Consider the following 24,244-nt stretch of genomic DNA (forward strand, 5'->3'; position numbering starts at 1 on the left):
AAAAGGACCAAGCAAGATTCTTAAGTTCCCAAGCTGAGACCACAGGGATGATACATATTGCTTCAAAAAGGGAGTAGCAGACATTAAGTGTGGGAGCAAAAGATGCTATAGCCATTTATCAGACTAGACTAAATGCTCAATATATGGAACACATATATTTCCATGAACAGCATATTTCAAATATGCTTATTCCAAGATTTTGTAGTATCACCCCCCATTTCACAGAAACTCCCCCAATATACAGTACTACTCAACCAAAAATAGCACTGGAACATTTGCTGCTTCAGTGAGCTCAGATGGTTCCTCCATCTTCCAAACATTCTCTTTTCTGAACTCCTGACAAATATCCCCAAGACTCCAAGCAAGTTGTTTACCTTTTTGGCTAGATGACCAGCATCATATTTTTACTGCTAGTACAATGTGCCTGCATGGAACATGCTGTCCTCATCTCCCCACAAGGCTTTGCATTTTGGAGCACTCCTCCAAAGAAAACACATTTCTTCAATATTTCTTTTGTCCCCTTCACCTACTCTTAACTTTATGCCATCTCCTATGCTGCCAACTATTCTTGGAACAGATTGTCTCTGCCCATGCACCAATTAAACAGCTTGTGTTCTAAATCACTTTCTCCAGGTCAAAATATTTTAATAAGAGGAAAGCCAGTCTTCATACTCAAAGCATAAAACAGAATATCACATATATCAGCTCTATTTTTTTCTCTGCTACAAATGTTAGGTATGTCCTTAGTCAAAACATTTTGCCTAGGCTAGTGTAGACAGTGCCGATAGTCGTAGGTTTATACTGCTTGCCTTTCAGCTCAGTCAAATGCAAGCCAGCCCTGGTCCAGAGCCTGGCATGTACCTCAGTGAGGTGCGATGCCCATCTCAACAGGCTGTACAGAAAGACTGGCACAACACTGGGCTCACAGAGCTCCTTGCTGATCACTGGTGTGGTCACATCAACCTCCCTGCTGGCCTATCCCTGTCACTCTGGATTTCCTTCTAACTTGTCCTAGCTCCTTCACATTCAGAATGAGACTGAAACTAAATGTATTTTTAATGTCACTGGCTTGGACATAACGTCTAAGAGCAATATACAATCTTTTGTTCTCTGAACACAGCCAGTTCCAGCCGGCTCCAGTGGATCCACCACAGGACACTGCTGAGCCCCTCAGACAAGATGGTGGCACCCCTGGCAAAGTGTATTTAAGAAAGGGCAGAAATGCTGGACAGGCAGAGGAGGGAACAGGGGAGGGAACAAGGGAATAACAAGGTCAGGGGAGTGGAAGATGCTCCATGGAAGAGCAGGTGCTTCCCTGGAGGGACTGTAGCCCATGGAGGACCAGTGAAGGACCAGAGGAGAGGAAAAGGGCTGAGAGGAAATACTGTGTCCTGACCTCAGGCTCTGTGCCACTCACTGCTGCAGTGGAGGGACTGTTACCTGCAGTGATAACATAGGTGGAGGAGAGGTGTCTGGAGTGAAGTGAGCCTGGGGGTGAAGCTGAGCCTGGAAAAGGGAGAGGAAAGGCATTTTGAATGTTTATCTTTTTTATTTCCAAACACCCAACTCAGTGATTAAATATTTATGCTAACTGGCAATAAATTAAATTCCACAACTCAAGTCTGTTTTGCCCGTGACAGTACTTGATAAGTAATTTTGCTATCTTTATTTTGACCCATGAGTTTTCTCACTCTTGTTCTTTGTATTTTCTCCCCATCTCACTGCAGAGAGGTGAGTGAGCAAGTGGCTGTGTGGGTGCTTGCTGCCAGCCAGGGCCTACTCTCCACATCAATGAAGAAGGCAACATCCCTTGAAAGCATAGCAGCAGAATTCTAAATAATGTATTTTAATATAGATATATGACATTTCAGACACCTCCATGGGTTAAGAACAGTGGTTTGAACCATTCCACTAGAGACGGGCATCCCCTGCTGTCTAACCATCTCTCTTGGTGCCTCAGTGTTATTTTAATTCTCATGTTTTATAAAGAACACTGCTATTGGTGCACAAAAAGATGCAAAATCCATCTCTTATTTCTTAAATGTAGTAAGTACCATAGGGGACGCAGATATAAAAAGAGATATAAAAAGCTGCAAGCACACGCAGCTTTGTTACTAAGCTTGGGAGAGACAACCCTGAACACACACAGGACACGAGTCAGAGTAAGGAAGGATTTTTTTAACATTGCTGTTTTTTCCCCATAAAACCACACTTCTGAGGGGTGTTTGTCTAGACCCAGATGGAATATGCAGCAAGCTTCTCACAGAGCAGCAGCTTTCTCTAATGCTATTTTTGTAAATCTCCAGGCATGGATCTTGCTGCAGTCATAATGTGAGTACTGATACTGTGTTATGAAAATACAGAAACACTGGCTTGGAAATTTTCTAGACTTGATATACCCCTTTACGATCTTGTTCCTCTCTCTCAAAAGAATATATAGGGCTTTCTGATACACACCAACTAATTTTTGCACATTATGCTACTGAAGAAACAAACTTAACAATAACGAGACCAAACTTCTGTTCTGGCTGAGCTTGTATTCAGCCCAAGAAAAATAAATGTCAAATAAGAGGGATCCATGTATATATATGTTTTTTTCTTATGTTGGAGGAGACAAAGGACAGCAGAAGTTCATGGCACAAACTTGAGCAATTTCAAAGGATGCTCGCAGAGGCTGTATTTGGAATGTATTGCTCCTTCATTCTTTCAATTACCTTCTGACTTACACCTATATTCCCCTCTCCCAGGGAGTGCAAGAATGGGTTAATAATGGTTGTTCCACATCACTTCCCTGTACCTGAATGGATTTTAGTTTACTATTCCTGGTAACCCTGGTTTTGATCAGTGTAGAGTCAATGCTTTCATCTTGTTCATCAGTGCAATTTAGGGGAAAAAATAAAATGCAGTTATGATGGTGCAAAGAAAAGTGCCACATAGCAGCAAGGCTAGATTTATGAGGACACACTCAGCAGCTAATTAAGAAACGCGCTGAGACAGAAAAAGAAAATTAGTGTATCTAGATCAATGAGAGATCTAGTTATCTATTGCATGACATGGCCACTTTCAAAGACTTACCAGAAATAGAAAATTGAACTTCATGTTAGAAATATCTCCTCTCAGCAGGGTGGAGAAATTCAATATTCCTTTTTTTATCTCTGTTTGGGCTTTCATTTTTTATTGTGGTTTTTTGTTTGGGTTTTTTTGTTTTGTTTTGTTTTGTTTTCTTCCTCTGCAGTGGAATAAAGTATCCAGATTCCTTCATATTTTTGAGTTTTCAGAACAATTGCCTTGTGATTAGGAATGTAACAACATCAGCATTCGTAAGGCTAGAGTGGGTACTTTGTTGGACTAGATGTTGAAAGGTTAAACAGTGACCTTTTAAAACAGGGAGTGGGTCTTCAGGCTAGCATCCTCATATCTGTTTCTAGACTGCAGTTTTCAGTTTCTGCTTAGTTAGGAATAACTGGCTAAGAAGTCTCCCTTGCCCTTCTCAGGTTCAATAGCATACATCATTCTTCACAAGAAATTGTTGCAGAAGCCTCCAAAGCATATTTGTATTTGCCAAGAGATTTCTTACAGATATTAACACTATAAAGACTGCAATATTGCAGTTATTCTAGAGAAAAACGCTATTTGTGAGTAGCCAAGTAACCAAAGAGTGCTCTCTCAGGTAACTAGCCCACAGGGAGTGAATTTTACTCTAGGTGGGATACAGATCCCAGAAGAGTGGAAGGAAAGTAAAAGGACAGAGCAGCTTCCCTCAGGCAAAAATGGTAAAAAGAGTGGACCTAGAAGCGTCCCTCCATGCCACAACTTACCCCCTGCTCCTCCCATTCTTCTCCAGCATTTTGCAGGAGATGATTCTGCTCCTCTGTAAAGGTAAAAGGAGGGCAGGGAGCACTTCAAAAGGAAAGGTCTGGCGTAGGGTGAAGGATGCATCAAACACTTTGTCCCATGGCTCAAAACAGTTCTTATTGCTGCAATAACATGTGTATGTGCCGAGGGAAAATATGAACAGGTGAATTACATTAGAGTGGTTAATATGATAGCTTGACAGTCCTGAAAGGTGAAGGCTGAGTACGTAAAGCAACATAACACTAAATTTGCCACCTCCATCCAGCCTGTTCATAACCTTGAAGTAGCACCTCTTAAGTGAAAAAGCAGAACAGTCTTCATGCCTGGGATGAGACACCACGTACAGGTACCCTCATGAAGTAATTTCTATCTATTGCCTTTCAAGATCCATCACCCCTCTCACACTCAGTCTCTGATGCTTCCCCCAAGCTTGCCCACAGGAGTTTTGGAGAATATTCTGAAGAACACTAACTAGAATGGCTCTGTATATTTGCTGGGGGAGAGGGGGATCAACAATCACTGTATTATGAATGATTTTGTATTGCAGTTGCATATCTGTCTTGCTTTTCCTTTACTCTCTATATTGCAAACTTAATACTGAGGTTAGGATTTTCTTTAGGGTATAAATCCGATTTTCAGAGATGGCAACACCTGCATCAAAACCCTGGCACACAGGATTTGGTATTTCAGCACTGCACTGTCAGGAATACAGACAAGTTTCCACAGAAGTATGGCAAAAACTTAAGCCAATAACAAAAGGAGGATATTCACTACTAGTGCTTAGGAAAGAGTTTAACTTCCAGGCTGATGGTTGAAAAGTTCACGTGTTCTTTGGCATTAATCAGCAGCTTCCGCTGAAGTATCTTATTTTTTAAGCTTCATACAGAGTATCTAAGAAACCCTAGCTGCTCAGTAAACTCTTAATCATGCTTTCATCTCCTGTTTGTCTTGTGTTTCACGAGAGATAATTGCTTGAGACTCACGGGGTTTATTTCCAGTGCATGTCACTGCAATTAAAAGTTATGTGACTAGTACTAATTTTAGCAGGAGGCAGGCAGGTATAGTTTTACCCTTTAGAACAGTGGTTCCTGAACATTTCAAACCATAAAGAAAGACCATTTAACTCACTTCCTTAATAAGAAAATTGGCATTCAGACTCTGCATGGAAATGCTGCTCCTTGCCACTGCTTATACTGAGATCATTCTGAATACTAACCTGGTTTCCAACCAAATGAGAGATGGCAAAGTTTGGGCTTTGATATAATAAAAGAAATAGTGTTCATCTTTTTTCAACATAGAAAACAGAAAAGAAACAGATAGAGGGAACAATAGCTGGCAAAAGGACAGAGATCATGCTCCAGATATAATACTTGATGTACATAAAAAATAGCCTGAGTACATTAAAATTAAGAGTGGAAGAAAACCCCTTCCTGAAAACTTACTTCATTGTTACTCTATTGTTTCTATGGTCTTCTTTAAGGATGATAAATCATCACCCATAGATCAATCCATGATCCACAGAAGGGTTTAGAAACCCTTCTCCTCAGTGGCAATCGCCAAATACTCTCTTACCTTGAAATTAAATCAGTTTTTTAGCCACTAATTTCCTACTACACCTGTCTTTGGTTTATTAATTAATTCTCTGTAAACCTTCAAACAGGTCCTAAAATCTTAGGCACCCTACAAAAAAAAGCTGAAGTAGATGAAGAAACACCCTGATGATAACAGAGGATCTTGGGTTCATATACTACAATAGCTGCAGTCTATCCACAATCAGACAGCAATGTAATGAAAATTGCTTCCCACATGAAAAATGAACGAATACAATTTACTATAATACAGATCAATACCTGATCTATCACCTGATACCAGATTTATCACCTGAACAGTGATAAATAAAGCCTTTGTATTAATTGTGGATTTCTGACTAGTTTTTGTACAATATTCTGCTTTTAAGAGCTGTAAAATATTATGAGCACTGCGGTTCAGTAACAAGAGTATGACTCCAGTAAGATGAAACATTGAAGGTTTGAACCTCTAATAACTTCAAATAATGAAGAAAAAAATACTGAAAAGATACTAAAAGGCCTCACATACGCAGGCAAAACAAAAAAAGTCCAAGATTTCCTCTGAAGTGCCCTGTAGTCAACAGCTACACTGTGCAGTGCCTAACACTCACAGAAAGAGGTGTTACAGTAATAACCGTGATAATTACTTTGGGGGATGGACTTTAATGCATATTGAATTTCAGTTTTGGTACACTGGAGCTGACTTGATTTTCCAGATAATACTGGATTTAAGCCAGTTTTAAAGCCTTGTTTTAGAGTAGTCTTTCCTCCTCTGTTTATACTATCATCCTTTTAGCAAGACTGATTTGATTCTAAAATTCTAGCGATTATTAGCTCTTCCTGGTGTTGACATGTTCTGCCTTCTTACAGCTGCTGTCTCCTCTTTCTAGCAACCCCAGGAATGCCCTTTCAACTACCACTGGGCTCAACACCTCCTGGGGCCCTCTTTAGAGGCAGACTCACTTCAAGACCTTCATGATCCTCTTTTTGAAGTTGCCTCAGGCTGATGCTATACTTCTCACAAGCCCTTACAGGCCTGACAGACATTGTTGATAACCAAACTGTTTAAAAGATCTTTCAGAGATATCAAGAACTGACTTTAACTGTTCAGTTTAATATTAACCCTTAAATTATATGCCAATTTGAAAGAGGCAATTGACATGCAGGATTAAGAAATATGTGCTCCACAGCCAGTCCATGTAAGCTTTAGACTCTAAACTTATACTCCACAACAAACACCAGTGGATAAGAACAGATCAGCAAAAGGTTTGCTGCACTGAAGATACTTTCCTTGAAGCAGATTAGCTGTAAGCATCACTAACTGAATTAAACACCCAGTTAGAGGAAATCAAATGCCAAAAGCTGGGATCCATAGATTTTGTCATTAATTTTTTAGCACTAGCATACTGTCTCAGCACTGTGCAGAAAAAGACACTTTCCTACAGCTCAAATATAATGGAGGGGGAAAGTGATCCAAAGAGTAAAACTAACATATTCAAGACCATACCACAAGCCAGTGCTTGAACCTAAAATAGAATTCAGAGACAAATTTGTTTCTGGTGGATGAAGAGTCACTGCATATAATAAAGTCACAGGCTGCACTATTAGTTGTTTAGTACACCCATAGGATTATCATTTGCCTGTATCTTGTATTGGCACTGGAGCATGAGGACTACTAAAGCAGGTGATGATCAAAAGCAAAAACAAAACTTCCTGTTATCTTTCCATCACCATAATTAAAGCACCAATTAGAAAAACAAAAAAAAGATGTGGCCTGCAATATCGCAAGGAGAAAAGTATTTCAGAGACAGGCATTCCAAATTTACCACTCCTGCCTTTCATCCTCCAGTTCAACTTTGTAACAGTCTACAGTTACAGTTACGCTTCTGCCATTGCTAGACGTAGTCCAATGAAGTGTCCAGATGGCCCTGGGTCTGAACTGCTTTACATCCAAGAAAAGCAATTAGAACAACCCTTGTTGAGAAGGGTATTGAAGAAGCCCAGGTGGGAAAGAGAAGAGAGAGTAATATATTAGTAGAGTACAGATATGTTACTGATGAACTAGAGGAGAATGCACCCAGAGTTTTCCAACCAGGAGCACACATCTTGACAATGAAGTCCTGGATTTCAGGAGTGCTCAGGCATTTTGACTTAAACAGTTGTCAGACAATATCTTTTTGAAAGGATTGAAACATGCTTCCTCACCGCGCCCTATTTTCTGCATAGTGGAACTCCTTTTCAAGCGGACGGAGGGAGGAGTGCACCCATGCAAAGTAGTTCACAACCCACTTCAGTGTGGTGGAAGATACCCTGTTTGAATTTCCATAAGCTTAAACAGTCATTTTGCTGAAGTCTTATTTTCCGGAGAGAAGCACATCAGCCTTAAATTGCTAGAGACAAATGATTCCGAAGAGTTTAACATCTCAGCATTCACTGTGTTTTTAAAGACAGTTACTATTGGTCTAAATAAAGTTTGATGAGGAAGACAAGCTGAAATAAACAGAGGCAGAGCGTTTGCTGACTCTGGTGCATCCATGCTCTGTATGCTAGCTGCTGTATATTGCTCTTCCAAGCTGCTCTTTCTGCTGTGCTCTTTGTATAGAGTCTACGCAGTTGCTGCAGTTTCTGGATTCTTACAGTAACTGCAATCCTTAATTTCATTTTTATCATCAGCTAACTTACAAAAAGTATGTCTTCAGATTTAAAACAGAGGAACTGAAAATGGAATAAAAAGACTCACCAGATTTGTAAGGCACTATGGATGTATGGCTGGCAAGAACTAGATTGTATCTAGATTTGTTATTATTATGTTGTAAAGTCCTTTTTTAGCCAAATATGCTTTATGCGGATTATGAAGGACAACACACTGCCTACAGAACTCTTCTGTTAGTATTTGGCTATGCATGTATCCATAAACTTCGTGTTAACTAACTGCAAAATTCAGATCTGCGTTTAGGGGTTTTTTTAAACCACCCTAAGTTTCAGGATGCTCAGACTTCAAACATACATTCAGGTGCATACCTAATTGAAATAAACACCACATAAGTATCTACATACATAAACCAATACTTTGTTGACCTACAGGACCCCCTTTTTTAACTTTGCTCAGGGACCTGTGACTCTTAGACGGACCTTTAAGGTGTTACAGGCAAAAGAACTGATAGCAAGCTGAGATTTTTTTACATCCATTTGTTCTGGGTTTGCAAATCAGTGCTCTAAACCAGTTCTTTTTATATGCACAAGCTCTCACCACACAGATTATTTTTTTCCTGAGCAAGTTATTCTGCTGCGTGGGGAGTGAAACAGAGGGAGCTTCACAGAACCAAATTCCCCACTAGTGAGAGGCACAGAATCACGGACATCAAATGAAAAATGTTTCAAGTCAGCATACTCTATGCTCTGCATAATGTTTCTTTCCAAGGCTGGATCAGCTTTGGTATTTCCGTAACAATGAGACCTTGCGTATGAGGAAAGCATTTGCATAATTTCTTTCTCAAAGTTTTCCTGCAGGTAACTTACCAGGTTCATATGAAACATTACTTTTGCTGCCGAAAGGGAATTCTGGGAATTATGCAGGAAAATTTCCTCTGCCATAGAGTCATCACATAATTTAGGTTGGAAAAGAGCTTTAAGATCATTGAGTCCAACCATTAACCTAACTCTGCCAAGTCCACCACTAAAACATGTCCCTAAGTGCCACATGTACACCTCTTTTAAATACCTCCAGGGATGGTGACTCAACCACTTCCTTGGGAAGCCTGTTCCAATGCTTAATAACCCTTTCAGTGACCAAACCTTTCCTAATAGCCAATCTAAACCTCCCCTGGTGCAACTTGAGGCCATTTCCTCTTGTCCTATTGCCTGCTACTCAGGAGAAAAGACCGACACCCACCTCACTACAACCTCCTCTCAGGTAGCTGTAGAGAGCAATAAGGTCCCCCCTCAGCCTCCTTTTCTCCAGACTAAACAGCCCCAGTTCCCTCAGCTGCTCCTCATAAGACTTGTTCTCTAGACCCTTCACCAGCCTCATAGCCCTTCTTTGGACACACTCCAGCACCTCAATGTCCTTCTTGTAGTGAGGGGCCCAAAACTGAACACAGTACTAGAGGTGCGGCCTCACCAGTGCTGAGTACAGGGGCATGATCACCTCCCTACTCCTGCTGGCCACACCATTTCTGACACAAGCCAGGATGTCATTGGCCTTCTGGGCCACCTGAGCACACTGCTGGCTCATGTTCAGCCAGCTGTCAGTCAACACCCCCAGGTCCTTTTCTGCCAGGCAGCTTTCCAGCCACTCTTCCCCAAGCCTGTAGCATTGCATGGGGTTGCTGTGACCCAAGTGCAGGACCCAGCACTTGGCCTTGTTGAATCTCATACAGTTGGCTTCGGCCCATCCAGCCAGCCTGTCCAGATCCCTCTGCAGAGTCTTCCTACCTTCAAGCAGATCAACACTGCCACCAAATTTGGTGTCATCTGCAAACTTACTGAGGGAGCACTCAATCCCCTCATCCAGATCATTGATAAAGACATTAAACAGAACCAGACCCAATACTGAGCCCTGGGGAACATCACTTGTGACTGGCCACCAGCTGGATTTAACTCCATTTACCACCACTCTCTGCACTTGGACATTCAACAAGTTCTTTATCCAGCAAAGAGTACATCCATCCAAACCATGGGCAGCCAGCTTGTCCTGGAAAATGCTGTGGGAAATGGTGTCAAAGGCTTTACTAAAGTCCAGGTAGATAATATCCACAGCCTTTCCATCATCCACTAAGTGGGTCACCTTGTCATAGATGATCAGGCTAGTCAAGCAGGACCTGTCTTTCATAAACCTGTGCTGACTAGGCCTGATCACCTGGTTGTCCTTTGTGTCATGTGATGGCACCCAAGATGATCTGCTCCACTACCTTCCCCAGTGAGGAGATTGACGACACGGACTCCGATATCCAAATCGAAGATCCTTTATTTATCAGAAAGCTGCGTTTTATATCCTTACAAAGCCGTCCATGCGCTCCAGCCCAGTGCTTATTCGTTAACATACAATGTTCATCCGCCTATTCTACACATTTCGGTTTGCTAGCCTAGCTGTGCATGACTTCTCCTTCGTTAGCTCCGGGCCTTCTGCCGAAGTCCTCTGTTGCAAGTGATAAAGTCCTTATTTTAATCTTGTTCAGAAACTCTCAAGGACACCATGACCTTCATTAATATAGTATGTTCCCACACCCCTGCACCGAGGTCAGACTGACAGGCCTGTAGTTCCTGGGATCCTCCTTCCGGCCATTCTTGTAGATGGGCCGTTTGCTAACCTCCAGTAAACTGGGATCTCCCCGGTTAGGCAGGACTGCTGATAAGTGATTGCAAGTGGCTTGGTGAGTGCTTCTGTCAGCTCCCTCAGTACCCCTGAGTGGATCCCATCCAGCCCCATAGACTTGTGTGTGTCTAAGTGGCGTAGCAGGTTACTGACCATTTCTCTTTGGATTATGGGGGCTTCATTCTTCTCCCCATCCCTGTCTTCCAGCTCAGGGGGCTGGGTACTCAGAGAACAACTGGTCTTACTATTAAAGACTGAGGCAAAGAAGGCATTAAGTACCTCGGCCTTTTCCTCATCCTTTGTAACTAAGTTTCCCCCCGCATCCAATAGAGGATAGAGATTCTCCTTCGCCCTTCTTTTGTTGCTAATGTATCTATAGCAACATTTTTTATTGTCCTTTATGGCAGTACCCAGGCTTAGTTCTGGCTGGGCTTTGGCCCTTCTAATTTTCTCCCTGCATAACCTCATCACATTCTTGTAGTCCCCCTAAGCAAGTGGCTGTTTGCTCCTACTTTCCCATTCTTCTAGCAGTATCTTCACATCAGCTTCACTTAATTTCTATCATCCCTAACTACTTCTTCCAACCTCTCAGCCTCACTTCATCTTTAATTTCCATCTGGCTTCTTCCCTCCAAAACTTTCTGCTTCACAACCAACCTGCCATTTGCTACTATCGCGTCCTTATCTCTGCATGTATATTTTCCTGTCTATTTAAAAACACTGCTTACAAATCAGTGTTTCCACAGAGTCTTGGTACACTGAGGCGCTGGTCCTGGCTGGCTTCTATTGTATCAAAGTGGTAATAACCAATAACAGAATGCAATTAGATCTACTGTCTTTACTGCAACAATAAGAAATTCTTACTAGATTATGGAAATGTAGGATTCCTTTCTGGTGACTGATTTTTTTATACTTCTCAGCCATTTTGTATTGTTGGAAATGACACAGGAAATTGTTAGGCTAAGCTCTGAAAACTGACATTTCAGCTTTTATAATTTTGGAATAATACTGTGCACCAGTAGGTTGAATTTCACACCCTGTCCTGACAGCTCTGTCCAGAGACACGATGCCAGCAGATGGCAGATTGATCATTGTGCTGGACTGCTCCCCTGTGGAAGTTCTTGAATGATTTTAAAACAAACAAAAAAAATGTAGCTTTTTTCTGTACAGAAAATGAATAACACCACATTAGAAAGGAAAAGATAGGGTGTTAATATCCTCAGTGGAATTTTAGCAGCTGATGTAATAACACGCTGATGCTGGCTACTAACGAAATGCAACAAAACAAAATAAAAGAGATTGTGTTGGGTTTTGGTATATTTTGATATATGTCAGGAAGGTGAAAGGAAACCTTTCCATCAGTCTTCCATTAACTTAATCGTCTCAGAAATGCAGGTGTCAGGCCATATAGTCAGAACTACAAATAGGATCTTACTAGTTAGGTTATAACACATGTATCTATTAAGCATATCCCAAATTTTGAATTCAGTAACAAGAGTGCAAATCCAGGATGATTTCACTGGTTTGCCTAAGCAGTGGTCTGGATTGGAATTTCTGGCTTTGGGAATGATCTCATCTGAAAGTTTGATTCAGCTGCCAAAAATCAGAAGAATTGATGCTGATATGGGGTGGAAGAGAAAGCTCGGAGTGGGGGCTGCCTGGCAGGAAGCAGACAGTGTAGGGAAGCAAAGGTGAAGATGGTACTTCAAGGTAACCTGGAACAACCTCTTTGAACAGCAAATTTTGCTGGGAACTCACTCAGCAGTCCCACACTGGTGTCAAGTGCAATGCTATGGGTTTTATGTGAGCCAAGGGAAAGATGAGGAACAGAGAGAGAGAAAAAGGAGAGATAATAGAGGAAATGGATGGACAGAAGGTAAACAATGAAAAAAAGGCTGTATTTTTAAGCACAGTTACTCTCTTGTACAAAATTTCTTTACCAGGATCTGTTTTCCACTCATTTTCAGATAGGGAATTTGTAAAGACAATTCCTGTCATTTGTACAGAAACAAAAGAGATCAGAGAAGCCAAAAATTTCTAAAAAATAGTTGAATTTCTAAGAGGAAGAGTAGCTAGGGTAGATCTCATGTATTCAGAAAGACAAACAACAAAGTTTAGGAAAGGTAGAGCTTTGACAGTTGCTAAAAGAAATCTTTCCACCAGTTCAGTGGGACTTCCCTTACTCCTGCCACAGCCACAGCCCCCTCATCCAGCTAAGGACTACTTTTCCTGGGACTGTTTCAAGTTTAAGATAATGCCTACTGCTGTCTTTCAGAAAAAGAAAAAAAGGTGTATATTATTTTCATAACACTTACTTGTCTCTTAGATCTAGAGCAAACCATTTCTCAAGAGATCAATGGGTAAACAGGTTCTCTAAGCTAAAAACCTGAAAGACAGGTAGCAGATGTGTCCATTCTGACAAGTCCCTGGTTCAGTGAAGTGCGAGTTGTTTACGGAGGCATTGTGTTTCTGCACAAGGTAGTGTATTTTCTTGAGACATGAGCTTCAGGGGTGGGGCCTTGCCACCATCCATGTCTCTGGCTGCTCGCTCACATCCCTGTATCTCAATTCACACCCTACCAGCTGTGTCGCCAGCCTTGTCCTCAGCATCGAGCTGTAAGCCAGAGTGAAAGCAGTAACCAATTCCAGGAACTGCTCACAGCAGCTTCACCTTTGAAGCCAGAAAATCCTGGAGTGCTCTCAGTAGCACGTTGTGCCCAGGCTGAATGCCTGCATCTGTACTGAACTGCAAGATAAGGGAAGATCTATCAGGTTATGCTCATCCCATCTACTTCCAGTGAGAATCTAAACACTCATTACAAGGTTTGAATACAGACTATTTGAATTTAGCCTATATTTAACTCATGATAATGACAGCTGCTGCATTCTGTAACTGTGCACTCTGCCTATGGAGTGCTTTCCTTTCTATCTTTAGAAGCTTGCAACCTCTGTGTGTACAGAGCAAGCCAAAAGAATGAGGTTTGTTCTGATGTTTATTATAGAAACAGTCTCAGGTCGTTCATAAGATCCCTCGCATGTGTAAGATAATAATATTACTTTTGTGGTTTTATGTCACCTTGGAATGCTTATTTCACTTCTGTAGTGCCTGGAAAGCTTTGCCAGATGAAAATTATTTATAAGAATTATCAACTTTTTAATTAGATTTTGAGTGTGTACATGGTTTTCCAGTTGGGCTGGGAGAACTGATTCATCACTGAACCCAGATACTGAATGCTTGTGAGCAGTGCATATAGTGAATCTGGTGACCCTGTACATATCCATTTCCTGGGGAATAACACTTGTATGCATGTGAGAACAGACTAGTAGCCAGGTTCTGTCCCAGATTATCGAAGATGGGTCATGTAGGGATAATCAGTAGCTGAGTAGGTAGAGCTTGCATGGAGGATGCTTTGGTTTACGGCTCTGATCTGGTTGATGTTTATTTACTTGTACCAAACACAATTACTCCAGTAGGACAGATGGTATAGCTTAGCCAATGCGTGGTGTTTGGGATACCTCCTCGTATGCCAGGCAGCGTCACTCAGCCAGTGCCTCCCTTTCCTAAAACGGTACGTGAAAAGTTCCTGTTTTTAAAAAGCATTATTTTGCAATTAAATACTTCCAGCTCTGCCTAGTCACAAATGGATAATTGTTTTCCTGGTTATCTACACACTGAAATAGTGGCAACATTTTGGATTACAAGACAAGCAGTGGCATGTGTCCAGCTCCTCTGCTGAAATATTCTGTCAGTACTGTGGGGGAACTGTATATTTGAAAAGAGCAGATCTCCTTCCCCCTTTATGGAGTTAAAATTGTTCTTAAAATTCCCACAGAGTGCGTGGGCTGATCACTGCAATAGCTAAATGTGGCATTCTTTGGCTCTAATTTGTGCTGCTAATTAATGTAGGTTTGGTGGGGCTCCGCACAGGTCATTTCAGAGGCAGCAGAAGTGCACTAGCACAACTCCTCTGGGAAGAATCCTCCTTTCATCTTTCCAGCTATGCCAGCGGATGCCAGGGGCAAGCTGTCCCTTGAGTGGCATAGGCTCCACGCTCAGAGTTACACTGTTGGATGGAGCCAGAGACCTGTCAAGGAAATAGGTTTGGTGAAAAGACTGCTGTGCCAACAGAGAAACCTTCCTCTCCTTCCCACCTGCCAGTGTGTGCATACTGCCTCTTACCTAGCTTCAAAAACAAACCTAACCACAATGCAAGATCAAGTTGCCTTCAAATCCCATCCACCTGTACAGACTGTGACAAAGTCGGAAGGATTTCAGGAACTCGGCTGCCCTCACACCAGCCATGTAACATCCCTAAGGGTGAATGGGATAAACAGAGGCAACTGGAGACAGACAGAAGCAGAGTGGTGAGGCATATGCACATGGAAACTTGATATATTATAATGACCAGGACACAGGCAAAACTTCTTCCCATTCCCTTCCTCAAGGGTACAAGCTGGACTGTCCTAAATTGCCCTTGAGGACCCACTAGAAGACAAATAATGCAGTTAGCTAGTGAATGCCATCTTAGAGACTCAGCTACAAAGCCTATGGGGGCAGACCTAGCACTGATTTTCATTTCTGTTAATTGCTTTTCAAAATGGAATGATTAGAACTGCATGTGATATTCATGGTGCAAGTACACCATGGATTTGTGCAGTGGTAAAATGGTCTTTTGGTTTTCAACTCCTTTGCTGACACTCTTTTTTCCCTTTTTAACTGCTGCCAAGTTTCAAAGTGTTATTTGCAGAAAAACATCCACAGAAATCCCAGGTCCCTTTTGGAGTAGTGAATGCTATCCTTGTATGAATATATTAGGATTTCTTTCCTCAGAGTTAAGAAATATGCATTATTTTGTATTACTGACACTGGATCCCATTTTTCATCTTATCATCCTTTTGCAGCTTCCATTTTAACTATCCTGAAACATCTAGAAACATAACTTGCAGACACCATCACCTGCATGTTCATCTTCTTGTCTGAACTACTTCAGGCAATTTCTGTTAAAACAGTAAGATCCCAGCAAGGACTCCAGCATAATCACACCGATAATGCTACCTTCTATTGCTAATCTCCATTTACCCTTTAAATATGTACTGACATGTGAGACCTCTGTTACCTCATCATCACTTCGTTTCCTCACAGCCTTTAATGAGAAAATTTGTCAAAAGATTTCCGTAAATTCGTTATATCACTAGATCATTGATACATATTCAGTGACCTCTCAGCTCCAGAAGATTTGTGAGGCAAACCTCCCAACATTTTCTTATGCTTTCAGTGTCTTTTTAGCCTATGTTTGGTCCTTTTAATTTCCTCCTAACTATTGTCCTAATTTTTATGTCATCTCTTTAAAGGTTGTAGCAAGTTGCTTTACACTCACAAACACGCTGAACTTGAGTTCCTTACAGAGACAGTTACAAAGTAAGAAACAGGAGTTACACATTGAACTATATTTTGTTCACTGCTCAGGATTAAACCATGAACTGTTACTCTACTTGTTGATTCATCTAATTACATCCTAACATTCATGGAGCCTAACAATGTAAACACAATGTGATAATAAATTACATAATTACTAAAATCATAATGGTTATTATATTCTGCATTAGCTAACAATATAAAGTGTATATCATGTATAATATATTAATGATCATATGTCAAATGTTATGTAAATAGTCATATAAACTGAAACCAGTGCTATTAAGTCTACTTACTAGCATGCATGTAAATTGTAAACTTTATCAGGAATATTTCAAATAGTTGAACCTTATTACTAGGAATATTGATAGAAATGATGTATAACTCCATCCATCAAATCACAAAAGAACAGATATAATGGATTTATGAGAATCAAAATAAAAGGAATAAACATACATCTTGGCTAAACAAGGGAACCACAGATCTCTAAATTGCTTTGGAAGCTCTCAAAATACCAAGGAGGAAAAGAAATCGTTTCGGTGGTTATAAACAACAAGCAACTGCATTAACTCAAGAAAAAGAAAGAGTACTTTGAATACCAGAAGAACTCCCATTATGTCTCAAAGTGCTATATTCTCTATGAAACATTAGTATCCGCATTCATCTGTGAATCTTAAAATACTTCAAGTAAAGCACATATTATTTCATTCATAAACTATCATGCTGACAGTTTAATGGTCTTGTCCATGTCACCCGGAGAGCCAATACTACAGCTCACAATTAATCAAAGATTTTCTCACTGTCCATTCATACCATGACTTTGAGGTTGTAGTTTTTCTTGGGCAGAAGTAGCCTGGAAGGTTCAGAGATTCCTTTAAAGTGAAGCAGGTATAATAAGAAGCCAGGTGAGAAAGAAACTAGGGATCTTAGCTACTTCTGTTTCTGTAGGCTCAACCTGAGCCACCTTTCAATAACCTTATATTCATTTCATGAAAATGTAGGCCATTTTCAAGTGCCCTCCAGTCAGGCATGTACATGCTTACTAACCCATAATCACTAGTCACCTTCTTCCACATTTAGCCTGAGAAGTACTCCTCATGGCTGGTCTGGGACACTTCACAGTAATTTCATCAAAAGGACAATTGCTCATACTCCAGTCTAATACTCAATTACTTCCTTTCAAGTAATTTTCTCTCATCTGTGGGAATGTTTAGAAAATAGATGCCTATTAAACTAACCAGCTTAGACAGCTTCTCATACACTCCATCCCTGGAAAGACTTACCTACAGTTATGCTGCCTCCAAGGGAGGCATCACACAGGTCACTTCTGGAAATTCTGCTTCAAAGAGAGAATCCCTGAAGTGAACCACTGGCAAATTAGACAAAACGGCATTTTCTGGATCTGCAGCACTGCTTGCAAAAGAATTGCTTACAGTGATACAGACTCCAAAATAGAGAGTACTGGCAATATGAAGGGAAATTACATATGAGAAAATCTATACAGAAATTTAGTGTAGGATGTATCCACGGTAGGCAAGGCAGGTAAATACTATGAAGAAGATTACAGTCTGTGGCATTATGCCAGTTTTTGCAGCTGCAGATCTACTCCAACACATCCGTCCTCTTGCAGTGAAAGGATATCACTCAGCCACCTCTCTTGCCAAGTTCACATTCACTCCAGTAACCCTGCTTTCCAAGTCTTTTAGGCTTTATTAGTAATACAGTCAGGACCTACTCTTCATCCCTGTTCTTCCAGAAGTTACACTACCTTCTCTCTGTTTTCAGTGAGTAGATGTACATGTCCAAAGCAATCTGTGGTGTTTTGAAGGCTGTTTTACAATCAGTCCTTGTAAGGAACCTAGCTTAGGAGATAGATTCCCCAGAGACAGCCTCAACAAGGAAATTCAGAGCCTCATCTATAACCCTGCATCACCATCTGGAGAAGTCTATTTCTCTCCAGTGACTACAGAGGCCCCTCAGGATGTTAAGCATCACCTCAACTAGACACATAAATATTTCATGGTGCTCAACATGTAAAAAGGACTGCAGGTAATAGCAACAGAATTAAAAACAAGTTATACAACACAAGCAAAAAACTGACAGTGAACTTACTCTGAAAACTTTTTCCACCCTCGCAATACCCTTCCCAAAGATGGTTCCAAGTTGGTCTCCAATCCCAGCCAGCAAGAAGCCGAACAGTGGAATCCCAAAGATGGCATACAAGATGCAGAAAACCTTGCCTCCGACAGTACTTGGGGCAATGTTCCCATACCCTGAGGAGAACAACAACTGTCAGAATCTCAGAACTTATGCATGGCTGTTTAGAAAAACCAATCGGTTTTGAAAAACTGCTGTTCTTGCAGGCATACCTTTATTTCACATGTAGTTCCTATTTAGAGAATTTCCATGGCATGATGTCATTTCCCAGGTGAGCTACCCCCTGTGATTTAGTTCTTCTTGTAACCTCAGTTACACGTATTTTCTATAAATTCAGGTCCTATTTAAAGTTGTTGTTTGATCAATTAATCTAGCTTGACTTCTCATGGCACAAAAATCCGTCTGTGTTGGCCTGGTGCCCACTCGCTGCTGCTCCTTTTGGGCTGTGTCAATGACTTCCTGCTGGGACTGTGATTCACCTGACAAGGATCATTTTCAGTGGTTAGCTCATAATTTCCTCAGCCCCTCATCACACTGACCAGTTACACTGCAGCCTCCAAACTGTACCCACACCACATGAATCTGTCCTTGAACTCTTTATTCAGTTCCCCTTTCAGTTTGACAATAAAGACCCTAACATTTGTATTTCATGAGATTTTTTTAATAGCTTTTAGCAAGGAAGTTTTTAAGCCTTCCTTCTGAAGGTCCTACTCCATTTCTATTTAAAAATTATCATTGATGCTGCAGTAAGGGCGCATACATGCCTGCCTTCCATCCTCTGTTAGGGTAACCTGGGGCTGTTGAAAAGATGACAGATTCTGACCAAGACAGAATTATCCAGCTGCATATCCTGAGTGAAAACTCTAATTTTGGCCCAAGCATGTTTGGACATGTTTGGTTACGATTCCCAGCCTTGTAACTCCAGAGAAAATATTGGGAACATCTGATAAAGGCAGAAAGGCAGCTTTCTACCTGTCCTATACAGTAAACTATATGTAGTCACCACAGTTTGTTCAGGCACTTCCTCCCTTCCCCGTACCACCCATGTGAATTTAACCTTAGGAATCTATGTATAACATTATGACTCCAGTAGCCACGGTATTTCTGTTAAAATGTTAATGTTAAAGAGAAAAAAAAAGAATTGTGGCAGTAATATTTGCACTTTTTTATTTAAGAACAGTTGTCTTTACTGAAATGTTAGAGAGATCTGTATTCTGACATACGTAATTCTTTGAATATTAAAAATGATCACACAATCACAGATCACTGATGAAATAAAGTGGAAACACAGAGCATCCAGAGAGATGCAGATCTAAGAGAGTGTCTGCTTCATCTACAGCAATTCCTCTTGGTCCTTGGGAATTAAGGCTGGGCTCCCAGGTCCTAATTCTGTTAGGTTTGAGACACCGGCACTGGATATATCCCTCTGTTATGGGATGGTGAAAGGACCACCCTGACACATAACACTGTCTCCCCCCACAACCAACAGTCTTTTTCATAGATGCATCTGTGATCCCAAATTTCTCCCAAAATTCCAAGAAAATGCAGGCTCCACAGGCCAGTGGACTTAGATTTTTGACCACATAGTCTGCTGGGCGTCTGCCTAAAAGGAGCCCCAACAGGGCTCTGATCCACAACATAAAATCATTTTCATGCCCAGACACAATATGTAGACTTTATGCAGCTTATAAAAATCTCATTCATGGAGAATTTAAAGCAAATATGGGCAAAAATCCAAGCTCTTTTCAATAAGTTATTTAAATAGCAGATGTCAATGAATATGCCTACATAAACTATGCCTACATAGTGGCATTTATTTTAATGAGTAATTTAAAAGCTTGTCACTTAGGTCTACTGAGTAAACAAATATTTTCTTACATTTGATTCAGAAATGTTTTCTTTCTTGCCAATCGCTGGTTTTATGCTACCGTTAAAAATACATAGTAATGTAGCTTAGCATATACAGGAACACAGGTAGGAGTACGCGCTATACAACTGCTCTTTCATCCTCACTCTGATAACTAAGAAAAGGCAGAGCCAAAGTAGCAGACTCCACTGTTTGAGATGATCACCACAGCAAGTCTTGTAACTGCCACAGAATTTTTTTGTTGTATTACCTGCATAAAGAACTCGCAGAATTCAGTCAGATTCTCACACTTTATTGAAGGGTTATGTGATGGTCAGATTATTTGTCTATACAGTCACCAGTGTGTGCATCACAGTTGTAATATGGAGAAGCACTTTATTCAATATTTAAATCAGAAGAATACTCAAAGGCAATGCAAATAAAAAGCAACAATTTGCCAGTGATTTCCTAATCAGATCTCTTGACCTCTAACCATGACAGCACTGATATAAAGCTTAAAATTATAAAACCACTGTATAATTATCAGCAGATAATCATCAATGTTATCAGTTTATTATTTTTTTATTTCAGACTATCTTCTGCAATCCCAGCTGCTTGAACAATCTTCAAGAGAGGAACTGGCTGACAGAGGAAAGGATAAAAACCTTAGCATATCTCAGGCCAGCATTCAGAGATCAAGAGACTAAATACATTGGACACAATGTACAGGGGCGACAGGTGATGAGGGCCCGAATAACGATCTTACTAAAATTAGTGCTTCAAGAAAAGTAAATGGAGCAGTTCAGTATACCCTTCATCTAATACAGAGAAATGTGTCAATACTTCAAGGCCACAAATTCTAGAATGAAAAAAAGTTGTTTTTTTTTAATACAATGTACAATCCATGGAATTACTTCCAATTAGTAGTATGAAAGTGAGGAAGGATTTAAAAAGGTTGTGATACTTACATGAATACACTGCCAGTTACAAGGAGTAGGATATGAGAAGAATTAATTAAATCAAACTTCAGAGCATAAGCCAAAATTAATTGAGGTACTTAGGAAGAAAGTTACTGTTATGGATAAATTCATCTAAAGTTCAGCCACTTTATTTCTTTGTGATCTACCTTCCTCAAATTTATTTCATTATCCAGGTCTCAGTGTGACTACGTATTTTAAAAGATAAACAATAAACATACCTATTGTTGTGATGACTGTTCCAGCAAAGAAAAAGGCACTTCCGAGGTCCCAATGACTGCTGTTGCTAGAGGAATTTCCTATGGGACTGACTCCTGCATTATCAGCATCAATAGCATGCTGCGAACAAAGAGACAACAAATCAGCCTTATGCATGCCTTACCATATCCTGTGCAAGTCGATATAGTCTCCAAAGGGAAATTTCTAGGAGCATGGGAACAGCTTAGATTTAAAGTGTTTAATACCTACTCAAAGTAGAGTGGCATCCTCTGTACACAAGAGTTGAATATATGATTGAACTAAATGGCTGTTAAGGTGAAAGAAAGATACAATGCATAGACAAAATGACAAAATATACAAAACAATTGAGAAGTAGAGGACAGACACCACAAAGAGATCCATAAATACCATTCTTGTAGCAATAACTGCCAAAGAAAAAATTCCCCAATAGGATCAGCTGATGTTAGAAGCAGCAAGAAGGGTGGTAAATACAAATAATGTTCATGAAGTCAACTGAAGCTACTCAGCCAAGGATTCTAACTCCCAGATAATTAATAATTGTTATTTATATTTTATGCTAACTAAATAAAAAAATAGAATATATATATACACCATTTGAAATGAACAAACTTGATAGCTATGGAAACATCATGAAACAACTTTGTGATCAGCTAGGACTTCCCAGTTGCCACATTGGACGTGATCGCATGTCCACAAATATAGCATGGTACAGAGACTCCCAGCTAGTGCTTGAATGAACTAAATCCAGAAGAGAAGCTGAGGAAGCTATACCACTTCCAGGTCACTGTCCTATGTCTCACACAGAACTGAATCAAACCAGGCAGAAGTATCAGCCTGCTAAATGTTTGCTTGGGCATTTCTAAAAATGCACCATATTCTATCATGGGGACATACACATCTACCTTTCATTGCAGCTTCACAGTCCAAAGGAAGACAGCTAAATACATTAGCCTCCACAGCATCAAAATCAATCCCTCATCAGCATCTGGCACATTCAGTTGAATTGCTCTAAGTTCACTTTTGACATGTCCTTTGATACATGTTCTCTAGATGCTTGTAGAACTCATACAATCTATTGCCCGTAGTAGAGAAATTCAGACCTCACTCTGGAACAGCAGCTAAAACGACTGCCTTTCAGAATAAACTTCTCCTTCCCAAATGTTCCCAACTGAGATTAATTTCCATAAAACCAATGCAAAGGAATCAAGCTTCTCTCTTTCTGCCTCTTCCCATTTCTAGCTCTTTGCCTTTCTCCCATTCTGTTCCAGCCTCACTTCATGTTGCTGTTACCATGTTACTCACACTACTGCCAGATCTCTCACTCTGATATTTGCTCCTCCACCTATATATTGCCACCAGCCGTTAGCATTGGTTATTTCAGTTATTGCAGGAGAGGCAAAGTGCTGCCTCTTACATCCTCTCTTTCTCTGACTTTGTTCAATGCAGAATTCCCACAAATCATCACAAGTTTGTTCTAACTTTTCTTATTCCACTTCTTTAACTACTTCTCTTTTCCCTCTGACTTATGATCTATGAATTGTCACTGTGATTTTTTTATTTCACCTTTTTCTGTACAGTCTATGTGCAAAGCAAGGTCAACCATTCTATTTTACCATTGCCCCACTTCTTGTCTGTTCATATCTATGATTTCTCTCCTGATCTTCTTTATATTCTCATATTCTCTTGTGTTTTTAGCACTGACTTAAATACATCCATTGAACATTTCTTCTATCCCTAGCTTTCATGATACACTTTTCTCCATATTCACCTCATCCCTCTGACGGCTCATTTATCACATTTTTTCTTTTCTTCCCCTTGCACTTCTCCTCACTCATTTTTTGCCTTTATTTCCAACTGACATCATTGTCACTAATGTTCCTCTACCACACTTTTTCCCTTGGGGTAGTTTCAGCTAATCTGCTCCCCTGTTTTTAGTTATTCATCACATTGCCTCACAAAAAGGGAAAGGAGCGGGAGAAGGGGCACATGGGCAAGAACAGAGGCCAGACATATCTGAAGAGATCAATATGGGACAGCTTTTTTTAACAGTAGAGCTGCTACATGCCAGGCCAAGCTGACTGTGAAATTACAGCATGAGCAAGCTCCAGGCTGGACTGGTTGCATTTCATGTGGGCAGAAAGCCAGTGTTCCTTAGTACGTGTCCATGCCCCAAGAAACAAGAGTATAGAGAAAGGAAGTGTTTAGGACCAAACCCTTTGAAAGGGCTTCTATACCAGTTGCTGGCATATTGAAGGTGGTGTGAAAGCAGAGATAATTTGTTTGTTTACCCAGAGGAGTGTAAATCAGCATAACAGACAGGTTGCCTGTTTAAATAGGCCATGACACACTGTCAGCTACCCCAGTATGTTAGTTCTGCCAAGGAATGCTCCTTGCCTTCCCCTTGAGTGTGTGGATGTCAGCGAGCTAATTACAACACTTTAATCACATTTGAGTTTACACAGTTTAGCAAGTCTAATAGGGCCAAGCACTGACTCCTGAAGTGAAGGAGCAGCCCGTTGCCTTAAGTAGCTTTGAGATTCTTAGGCTCCCTTCTCATCCAGAACAAATTCATTTTTTCTTTAAAGCTTGACTGACATCATTCATTTATAAATATCCAACTATCCCAATACTATCTCTTAATACATAGTATTTTGCATACAGCGATGGAGGACAGAAAAGGAGCAGTAAGAGGAGGCAGCCCTGCAGTTAGCAGCACTTAAATATGCAATTTCAGGTCATGTGACAAGTAAAGGATGCCTTACTACCACCACCACAGGTCCACCTGCACAGAAGTATCCTGCTAGATGAAGACCGACACAAAACTCAAATAAGGACACTCTCACTGGCAAGACTCTCCCAGTTCACACAGATC

At 40.6% G+C, this 24,244-nt stretch overlaps 1 protein-coding gene across 1 annotated transcript in view; it reads right to left on the reverse strand.

The window, feature by feature from the left end:
• KCNK10 (potassium two pore domain channel subfamily K member 10) overlaps positions 1-24,244 on the reverse strand; it is a 67,437-nt gene that overhangs the window by 11,012 nt on the left and 32,181 nt on the right. Inside the window, exons 4-5 of the mRNA XM_075427322.1 lie at positions 21,354-21,471; positions 18,265-18,425 (exon numbers count right to left, since the gene is read on the reverse strand). Coding sequence (XP_075283437.1) covers positions 18,265-18,425; positions 21,354-21,471 — 279 coding nt within the window. The remainder of the gene's footprint in view (positions 1-18,264; positions 18,426-21,353; positions 21,472-24,244) is intronic.

The sequence above is a fragment of the Opisthocomus hoazin genome, chromosome 7, assembly GCF_030867145.1.
Source record: "Opisthocomus hoazin isolate bOpiHoa1 chromosome 7, bOpiHoa1.hap1, whole genome shotgun sequence".
Lineage (NCBI taxonomy): Eukaryota > Metazoa > Chordata > Aves > Opisthocomiformes > Opisthocomidae > Opisthocomus > Opisthocomus hoazin.